A 10414-nucleotide genomic window follows, 5' to 3' on the forward strand; every position below is an offset into this window, starting at 1 on the left:
AATCCAGGTCCAGTTAGTGAGCTCCAGGGCGTCCAGAGTTGGTCTGCTTTCCATTCTGTTCACAAGACCCTTAAGATGTCTATTGGTGTGGACTGATGTTTTCATTCAACAGATGGCTCTAACTGAAATGCATTCAGCTTGGATCTACTCTGAGACAGTCTGATAGTGACAAAGAAGCCAGAAAGATGGGTCCTAAATCACCTGGAGCTTAGGAAGGAGTCAAGGAAGGCTCCAAGGAGGAATAGGCTATGCGAGGAGAAAGAGGAGTGGAGGGCTTCCAGAGGGAGGCAATTGATAAGGCCAGAGTATTGGGTCTAGAAACTGAGTTTGGGACACATGGAGTCTCCAGAAGCAGCTTTGACCCCAGGCAGGAAGGTGTGGCATGCCTTAGCAAGCAACAGGAGGGAGAGAGAGAGAGAGAGAGAGAGAGAGAGAGAGAGAGAGAGAGAGTTAGAAGAATCTGGATAGCAACCCTGAGCTCCAAGTGTGAACAAGGAGTAAGAAGGCAAGACAGATCTCAAACCTCAGACCTCAGACCTCCCAAGCGTGGGAGGACATGCAAGGGGTCAGGGGATACCAGGAGTCTAGGCCTGGATCCTGAAGCTTCCTGAGCCTCCCAAGAGGCAGGCTGGAGAGGCCAGGCCTAGCCAATGGTTGTGCCAGCAGCAGCTCCTCCTCTTCTCAGGCTGCCAGCACAGCCAGGCTGACTCCACAGACTCAGGCCCTGGAACAGGCTTCCCCACACAGCCTCCCAGACTCTGACATGCATTTGGGCAGCCTGCTGAGTCTGACAGCCAGTAGCCAGATCCCAGAGAGCCCTTAGGAGCCACTGCTCAGGTAAGGTTCTGTGTGTGCAGATGAGCCCTCATCAGGTGCTCCTCTGCTGGAGAGGGTGAGGTGGCCGGGACACTTCCTCTGGATCCTGAGGGTGGAGGAGTGGAGGACTCCTCCCTCTGCTCTGGGTTCTTCCCAGTTTGGAGGTGGGGGAAGGGGTCCTTCTGTAATCACACAGAGGTGGGAGACACAGGAACTGAGTGGGAGAGGGGCTCACAAAGAAGGGACCAGAATGAGCACTTGGAGCAACTCTGCCTGGGCCTGCACAACCCTACACCCCATGGGTGGGGCCACTGCCCCTGGGGAAGCAGGGCTGGCACTTCCCTGGGTGTTCCCTGAGAAGCTGCCAGGAGTCCCACCCACCACAAGCAAGACTGAGCAACACACACTGGTGACTCAGAGCAGGGGCTGCATCACCACGTGGGAGACGGTGCAGACAGAACAGCAGAAAGATAGGGTGGGGATCAGAGACACCTCCAACTCCCCTTGCCTGGGATGCACCAGCTGACAGCCCAGATGAAGAGAAAGTTTCCAGCAACTAAGGGAAGATGGACCCGGTTCAGAAAGTGGGCTCTGAGCCAGCCTGCCTGGGTTTAAATCTCAGTTCTGTCTCTTCCTTAGCTGTGTATCCATGAGCAAGTTACTTAACTTCTCTGTGTTCTGCTTTTCTCATATTTAAATTGGGAATTGAAAAAGCCATGCCCCTCCCACAGTCACTTTATTAATTCCTGTGATTGTGTAGAACAGGGCCTGCCCAATAATTGTTGACTGGTCTCACTACTCAGCTAGAGTACAGCTGCTCACACAGGGAGTAAGAAAGCATGGGGCCTGCAGCCTAGACCAACACTAGGAAGGACCCCAAGAACCCATTACAGCAAGAGGCAGTGCAGGCAGAATCCTTAGGGGCCCAGGCAGTCCCAGCAGGTTGCTATCATAGTGCACAGTGCATGGGTATCAGCAGATACCCCCAGGAGCCAGGCAGAAAAGTCCCAAGTGAGGGAGTGGGCGCCCCTCACTCTGACAGCAGTCTCTTTTCTTAAAAGGAAGTAGATTTGACCTCTGTGTGTTCATCAATCCAAACTCACCAGCAGAAGTGACCAGAAGAGCACTTCCCAGCTGAATGTCTGGACAAAGCTGTTTCATAAGATGATTTAATTAAAAAAAAAAAAAAAAAAGGAGTTCTGTGGTCAGAGAAGTTTGGCCAATGCTACACATTCTGGCCCCATTTTAGAGATTCACAACCTGAGTATACTAGCACACTCAAGTAAAGGGGCCTATTTAACCTGGCTGAACACAGTATTTGCTTACCTTTCTTGAACACAGAATCCTTTTCTCTCATTATTACCAACTGACAAGACAGAGTTCTGGGCCAGCAAGAGAGTTCATCTGGACAATGTGCTGCTTTCCCTTGCATGAGCCAGGGTCAAGCCCAGCCCTCACTGAAAGAAACTTTGGTATCGTTCAATCTCCATCTCTCTCTCTCTCTCTCTCTCTCTCTCTCTCTCTCCCTCTGTCTCCCTATAAAGTAATAAAATGACAGGGATCTATGCAACACCAGTTTGGATAATACTGGAATAGCAGGTTGTTCTAGGAGGCATGTTGTTATAATAGAACAATTGCTCCCTACCTCTTCATTCAGTTGCATTGCTATGGGCCTTTTATCAAATAAGTCACACCTGAGCAGGACTTTGCCTGGCTATTCACAGACAGTTGGACCACAAGGGAGTTTGCGGACAAGGTTCTGGACTCCTTTCTAACCCCAAGACTAGCAAAGAGCAGGTTCACCTTGGGAAGGGGCTGTCTGAGGCAGAGAGCAGTTCTCAAAAAAGAAAAAGAAAAAAAAAAAAAAAAGAGGACTTTCCCCAAGCTCAGCCTCCTGAGGAAAGCCAATGTTGGGACAAAAAGAGAAGATGTCAGTTCCCAACCCCCTAAGCTTTCATAATCTTCCAGGTCAGAGTCCAGGTCCTAAGAGGTCTGAGTAGTGGCTTAGTCTGCATTCACCCATTTTTCAGGATAAGAGTTGAGTTTTGGACTTAATTCTGTGTTTTTAGATCACAGCTCTGTACCCAATACTTGTGTAAGCAATTAGTATACCCCCTTTAAACTTTAGTTTCCTCTCTCTGTGAAATGGGAACAAAAAGTGACCCCAGGAGCTGAGAGATAGCTCACCAGGTGGAGGGTACACTTTAGTATGCCATAGAACCAGGGGTCTAGACCCCAGACCACATGGCAGCACTATACACAGAGGAAAGTCGATGGATGGTATAGCAGTGCTGTGGTGTCTCTCCTCTTCTGTCTCTCTTCTTCTCTGTTTCCCTCTGAGATTGAAAGAAAAAAAACAGTCTGCTGGGAGCAGTAGAATCACTCAGGCACAAAACCTTCCCCTCCCCCCCCAAAAAAAATGTTAGTGACCCCAGCTCATCTATGACTCTGAGGGTTAAGTACTCTGAGCCATGTTCCTGTAAAGTGCTCAAGTGAAGGTGCTATACATGTAAGGGCTACTATTATTGTCTCCCTGCAGCAGCTGACCCAGATCCAACATGAACTGGGCAATGTTCGAAGGGCTCCTGAGCGGGGTCAACAAGTACTCCACAGCCTTTGGGCGCATCTGGCTGTCTCTGGTCTTCATCTTCCGAGTGCTGGTGTACCTGGTGACAGCTGAACGTGTGTGGAGTGATGACCACAAGGATTTCAACTGTGACAGCCGCCAACCCGGCTGCTCCAATGCCTGCTTCGACGAGTTCTTCCCTGTGTCCCATGTGCGCCTCTGGGCCCTGCAGCTAATCCTGGTCACCTGCCCCTCGCTGCTGGTGGTCATGCACGTGGCCTACCGGAAATCCCAGGAGGAGAAGCACAGAGAAATAGCAGGAGACGAGGGTGGGCGTCTCTACCCGAACCCTGGCAAGAAGCGGGGTGGGCTGTGGTGGACATATGTCTGCAGCCTGGTGTTCAAGGCCGGTGTGGATCTAGCCTTCCTGTACTTGTTCCATGCACTGTACCCTAAATACACTCTGCCTCGCATAGTCAGGTGTCAGGTGGCCCCATGCACCAACACTGTGAACTGTTTCATCTCCAAGACTTCAGAGAAGAACATCTTCACACTCTTCATGGTGATCACGGCTGCCATCTGTGTCCTGCTCAACTTGGTGGAGCTGGTCTACCTGGTAAACAAGAGGTGCCGGGAGTGCCTGGCTGCCAGGAAAGCCCGGACCGAGGACTTGAACCATCGCCTAGACTGGACCTCTTCCAACAGACAGGATGACCTCCTTACAGGTGACCTCATCTTTCTGGGATCAGACAATCATCCTCCTCTCCTACCAGACCACCCTCAAGATTACATGAAGAAGACCATTCTGTAGTCGTCTGCACTGGGAAGATGGGTCAGGCCTGGCTTGGAAAGTTCTGGTATCTCTCCTAGGTGCAATTTAGGGGGTGGATGGGTAAGGAGGGCCTTGAATAGGAGCAGACATGAGAAACAGTCAAATCTGTATCCTGAAGCTCCTGCCACCTGCCCCAGATGTGTGATGAGGGAAAGTTACCCCCTCTAGTCTCTATGTGGGTTTCCTTCTGTGTAAAGTGGAAAGGTAGGCACTCACCTTACAATGCTTCTTTTTTGCAAAGAGACGTACAAACACCTTCAGCACTTGAATCCCGTGGTCAGGGTATAATAAAAGTACACTTGAACTGGAAAAAAAAAAAAAAAAAAAAAAAACCTCACTTGGATAGTGTGTTGCTTCACGACGTGCAGAGCCCAGGTTCAAGACCAGGCCCCACCACATCAAAGGGAGACTGAGTGCTATGGTGTCTTTCCCCCACGCCCCCCTCTTCTTTCTCAGATACACATATATGAGAAAGTGGGCTCAGAGCAGTGAAGAGTTGGTGACAATAGATTAAAAAATCAACAGATTCACTCACTAACTCAAGGTGACCTCTAGTCCTTTGGCTTTAGTGATCCTCACTGAATCATGAGGTCATCCTCTATGCCCCTCAAAGGGCTCCCCCTTGACCCAGATAGGTGCAGGGGTCATTCCCATGAAGAAAAGGAGTCCCCAACACTCTACAGGGTCATACTGCCATTTACTCATGTTCATGTCCAGCCTTTATCCCTAGCTGCAATGTTAGGCCTGAGGGCTGGTTGCCAAGAAAATGAAGCTCGGTGTACGGGCTGCTGCGTGCTGCAGTGGAAAGTTCACAGACTTGGAATCGGAACACTTGTATCTCAACCCAAGTTCCACAGGGAAAGTGACTTCTCTGGAAAATGGGTTAAATAGTACCTGCCTGAGGGGTTACCCTGATTACTGGATGAGCTCAGGGCTGTGGACAGGGTTAGTCGACTGTTAAAGGCCACATAAAGGTTAATCACTGGTATTAGGAAGTGAGGTGGTGGGGCCCCTCCCTGGATGCACATTAATTTCACTGGCTTGGCCAGAGCCTCTCAGTAGCCCTGCTGGTTCACACACTACCCACCCTGGAGGCTGGCCCCAGAGCCCAGGGGTCCAGGACCACAAAGGGTAGACAGGTAGGCTGGGTCTGGCCCCATGCCCACTTGGACATTCATGCTGCTGACCTGCATTCCATATCTCCACTAGGGCAGTGGGGCCTCAGTCCACAAGAGGCATAGTTTCTTCCATTTCCCTGCACAGCTCCTGAGCAGCCCAGTCTCTGCTCCCCAGAAATAAATGCCCCTGCTAAGGTGAGCTGGGTTCTTGAGATGAATCAAAGTTGTCCCTTTCCAAAGATATCAGCTGCTGAGGACCTCGGAACCAGAGAGCAGGGTGGGAGGGAGCAAGCCTAGGGACAGAGAGGATAGAGGCAGTGAGGCATGGGAAGTACCTTGGGTTCTGACCTGGGCCTGAGCATGAAGGCATAGGATCCCCTCTCCCTCCCCACCACAGTTTCACCCACATACCTGCCAGCCCCAGGAGCTCTAAGACCCAGCCATGCCCAACCAGACTGGAGAGAAAGCGTGGGCCAGGAGAGCAGAGCCACAGGTGTTCTGAATATGTGCCCAGGGAAGTCTGCCCGCCTGCCCGCCCCGCCGCCTGCCCACTGGCTTGCTCTCACTTGGTTCATTGGCTCAGAAAGCCCCACCCAACAGGGGAGTAAGGAACAAAAGCTGCCTTTAGGAGGCCCTTGGGGAGACAGACAAGCTGGGGGACCAGAGAGCAGCTGTTGAACCCCAACAGGTGAGGACCAAATTGGGCAGAGCTGGGAAACCTGGAAACTGGAGTCATTTGGGCTGAGGGCACCCAAGTCAGCTCAGGAGAAGATGGAGGTGGGGGTGGGGACAGAATCTCAGAGTCCCAGGTGAACCCCAGGAACCTCCAAGGAGGGGAAAAAACATCTTTCCAGGTCAAAGGACAAGGAAGACCTAGGATCTAGGAGAATCAGGGTTTCTGTTGGTTTCAGTTAACTATTGTGTGTTCACTGGGCCAGACCCAGTACTGGGTCTGGGGAAAACAGAGAAGTGAGATGCAGAGGCTGCCTCCTGAAGCCAATATTCTGGTAAATGGGTGCTGGTGCTGCGTCCTGCCCCAACAAATGAGAGGAGTGCTCAGAAAACACCCTGGTGACACTGATGACAGAGTGGGAGACTGGGATTGTGGCTAGAATTTGACAGCACTCCTGATAAGAGGACGTGGAGGACAGAGCACAGAGGATGGGGCCTGAAAGAAAATACTGGAAATCTTGACTAGCAAATAGCTACAGACAGAGAAGGGGTGTTCCTGAGATAGTAAGTGGTAGGGGGAAGACAATACCCTAATCCTGCTCCTGACCCTCCCTAAAGCCAGCATGGTTGGAATTCCAGAGGAGCCCACTGCGGTTAGGACAGTCAGCCTGGGGGCACGGCACCAATGTAGGGGTGAGGGTGTAATGCCAAGCTGCTATGGTTCCAAAGAGTCTGTTTAATTTGGAAGTAAATGTCAGGTCTGGGGACATCTTCGGACCAGAGAAGAGAAAAGAAAAATGGGCTCAGAGAGATGCTTAAGAGACTACTGTGATGGCCTGGGATGTAGCACAGTGACAGAACTTTCACTTGCAAACATGAAGTCCTGAAATCGACCCCTGGTACTGTATAAGCCATAGTATTGTTTTCTTTTCTCTCTCTCTCTCTCTCTCTCTCTCTCTCTTCCTCTCTCATTCTCTTCCTCTCTCGTTCTCTGCTCTCTTGCTCTTACTCTCACTTTGTTTCTATCTCATGAAATAAAATAAATCTTATTTTTTTAAAAGAAAAAGGCTGGCATTAATATGCCAAGCAGAGATTCTGGGAACACAGTAAAATTTGGAGTACTTGGAGGATAAAAATACACACCCCTCTCCTCTTGACCTGGAGAGCAGATCCACACCTCCTTGCTATCTGTCTAGAAACCATGGGACCCGCAAGGCAGAAACATAGGATCAAAGAGGTTAGTGGGCAAATCCATGAAGGATGATTCTCCTTTGTTTTTATCTATTACTCTATAGACTGAAATAACCCCTGGTTTATGAACTGGAAGATGCAAGCTCAAGACTGGCTCTGCTACTTCCAGCTGTGGGGACCTGGGTGGGTGCCTCTCTGAGTCTTAGCTCTCCCCTCTGTGCAAAGGGGACCATGGTCATCTCTGGTTCAGCAAAGGACTGTGTGTGAGGACAAGATGGCATAATGGTTGTAAAACAATTTTGCCAGCTGCATCTTTAATCCAGGTTTGCCCAGGCCTCTTGGCCCCCAGGCCCTCAGTGGGTAGCCCAGGCATAGACCCACTCATCCACGTGAGGAAGCCAGGACACCACCAGCATGAACTGGGCATCCCTGCAGGCCACCCTGAGCGGGGTCAACAAGTACTCCACAAGGCTGAGCCGGATCTGGCTGTCCGTGGTGTTCATCTTCCGAGTGCTGGTGTACGTGGTGGCCGCCGAGGATGTGTGGGACGATGAGCAGAAGGACTTCATCTGCAACACCAAGCAGCCTGGCTGCACCAACGTCTGCTACGACCACTTCTTCCCTGTGTCCCACGTGCGCCTGTGGGCCCTGCAGCTCATCCTGGTCACCTGCCCCTCACTGCTGGTGGTCATGCACGTGGCCTACCGCCAGGAACGTGAGCGGAAGCACCGCCTGAAGCACGGGCCCAATGCCAGGTCCTTGTACAATGACCCAGAAAAGAAGCGGGGTGGACTGTGGTGGACATACTTGCTGAGTCTCATCTTCAAGGCCTCCGTGGACTCTGGCTTCCTCTTCATCTTCCACCGCCTTTACCAGAATTATGACATGCCCCATGTGGTGGCCTGTACCCAGTCGCCTTGCCCCCACACGGTGGACTGCTTCATCTCCCGGCCTACAGAGAAGAAAGTCTTCACCTACTTCATGGTGGCCACCTCAGTCATCTGCATCCTGCTCAACCTCTGTGAGGTCAGCTACCTGGTGGGCAAACGGTGCCTAAGGACCCTGGGCCCCAGGCGCCGGAGGTCTCGGCGCCAGAATCACCTTCCTGACACCTGCCCACCATATATCCTCTCCCAGGGAGAGCACACCCAAGATGGGAACTCGGTCCTTATGAAGGCTGGGTCAGTTGCGATGAACACAGGTGGCTATGCGTGACCTGCAAGGCCAGCATCTGGGAGTGCCAGGTCCTCCCTGTCCCCATTGCAAGGGCAGTGGCACCTTTCCTTGTAGCAAGACAAGTGGGAGGGTTGTGGAGCTCAGCAAGCCCACCCAGGACCAGTGCTGGGAACTTTCATTCTCAGTCCTGAATCTGGGGAGAGGGATGGGTGATTAATGGTTGGTGGGGGTTTTATATGGCAACAGGATATGTCAAAACCCTTAATAAATATGATTTTCCCAGTACTTTTGCAGACCAAGTGGGAGGTGGTGGTGATAAAAGCAAGGGGTTAAAACTGGGGAGATAGCATAGAGTTATAGGAAAGACTTTCATGCCTGAGACCCTGAGGTCCCAGGTTCAATCCCCAAATCCACCATAAGCCAAAGCTGAACAGTGCTCTGGTAATACATGAACAAACAAACAAACAGGATCCAGGTGGTGGCACACCTGGTTAAGCACACATAGTACATAGCTCAAGGACCCACACAAGGATCCCAGTTCGAGCCCCCGGGTCTCCACTTGTAGAGGGGATACTTCACAAGCAACAAAGCAGGTTTGCAGGTATCTGTCTTTCTCTCTCTGTCTCTATATGCCCCTCTTCTCTCAATTTCTCTTGTCCTATCCAATAAAATGGGGGTGAGGGGAGGGAGGCTTCCAGGAGCAGTGGATTTATAGTGCCAACACTGAGGCCCAGTGATAACCCTGAAGGTAAAAAACAAACAAACAAAAAAAAACAGGATTCATAATGCACCTCAGGGAAGATACCAAGCTCACTCAGTAGCCCCCGAGCCTCAGAACCTCAAAGTTAGTCTCACCCATCACACAAGCCAACACACTCACACTAAGTGGGTCCCCAGGATGTTCTGGGGAATGCCTGAAGCAGTGGCTGCTGCAGGGATCTCTGAACCCTGCAATCAGCCTCCCAAAGAAGGGAGAGAGGAGAACTCATGACAGTCTGTTCCCAGAAGGAGTTGGTCCTCAGTAAGTGCCCCATATCCAACCTAAAAGGCCCCTCATGGGTCATCAAGTCTAAGATTTCCTAGAGCATGGGGAGATAGCACAATGGTTATGCTAAAAGACTCTCACATCTGAGACTTCAAAATCCCAGGTTCAATCCCACATACCACCATAAACCAGAGCTGAACAGTGCTCTAGTTAAAAGAACAAAAAGAAGGGGATCAAGGGGAGTGGAGCTGTCAGTGATGTGCCTTGTTGAGCTCACACAATGCACAATGCATAAGGCTCTAGGTTCAAGCCCCCAACCCCCACCAGCTGGGGGGATGTTTCACAAGTGGTAAAATAATACTGCAGGGATCTTTCTCCCACTCTATCTACCCCACCCCTCTCAGCTTCTCTCTGTCCTGTCAAATAAAATAAATGTTTTTTTTTAAGTAGAAGAATTTCACTGGACACACATCCCTCAACCTCCCCACCATCATAGCTCAGACCTTAGCAGTTCCTAAAATGACACCTCACACTTGGCCCCAGAGCCCCCACAGGTCAGTCCTCCTAGAGGTCCCCAGGTATCAGCTCCCCAACAGACCGTTCTCTTCCCCCATACCTGCCCTTCTCTGTCACTCATCCACCCCAATGAAAGGAAGACACTGCCATCCACTGAGTTGTCCTAGCTACCTGGCGTCTGCATCTGTGCCCCACCTCTTAGGCCCTCAACCCCTCCACTGCAGTGCTGCACCAAATCCCATTAATCCCAGCCCCAAACACCCTCTGAGTCTGCCCTCCTCTCTCCCCAACCACTCACCAGGTCTCTCCCTCCTACCTCCACCAAGGGGAAAGAGTGCTCTTTCTCTATGCAAATCTGATCATGTTTAAAATTAATAGCAATGGCATTGCTATTAACCCCACTGCTCTCAACCTGACCTCCCCAACTTTAGCCCCTGCTTCCTTTGTCTTGCATCCAATACTAAAGGGTTCCTGGGTCTGCAACCAGACACATGGTAATCCCTCCTGGATGCGCGGTGCCTTTGTACCTGTTCTCCCCTCTG

General features: G+C 51.2%; 2 protein-coding genes across 2 annotated transcripts; both read left to right on the top strand.

Moving 5' to 3' along the window:
• Positions 1 to 521: 521 nt before the first annotated feature.
• GJB5 (gap junction protein beta 5) lies at positions 522 to 4517 on the top strand. The gene is made up of 2 exons (XM_007523235.3): positions 522 to 837; positions 3356 to 4517. The coding sequence occupies exon 2, from the start codon at positions 3375 to 3377 to the stop codon at positions 4191 to 4193; it is 819 nt and encodes a 272-aa protein (XP_007523297.1). The 5' UTR covers positions 522 to 837; positions 3356 to 3374; the 3' UTR covers positions 4194 to 4517.
• Positions 4518 to 5944: 1427 nt separating this feature from the next.
• Positions 5945 to 8656, top strand: GJB4 (gap junction protein beta 4). Its single transcript, XM_007523262.3, has 2 exons — positions 5945 to 6020; positions 7300 to 8656. The coding sequence occupies exon 2, from the start codon at positions 7610 to 7612 to the stop codon at positions 8408 to 8410; it is 801 nt and encodes a 266-aa protein (XP_007523324.1). The 5' UTR covers positions 5945 to 6020; positions 7300 to 7609; the 3' UTR covers positions 8411 to 8656.
• Positions 8657 to 10414: the final 1758 nt, after the last annotated feature.

Source organism: Erinaceus europaeus, chromosome 13, assembly GCF_950295315.1.
Source record: "Erinaceus europaeus chromosome 13, mEriEur2.1, whole genome shotgun sequence".
NCBI classification, from domain to species: Eukaryota; Metazoa; Chordata; class Mammalia; order Eulipotyphla; family Erinaceidae; genus Erinaceus; species Erinaceus europaeus.

What these genes read in the sequence shown, in the direction of transcription:
- GJB5 (XM_007523235.3), top strand. Translation starts at nt 3,375, where the DNA reads ATGAACTGGGCAATGTTCGAAGGGCTCCTGAGCGGGGTCAACAAGTAC.
- GJB4 (XM_007523262.3), top strand. Translation starts at nt 7,610, where the DNA reads ATGAACTGGGCATCCCTGCAGGCCACCCTGAGCGGGGTCAACAAGTAC.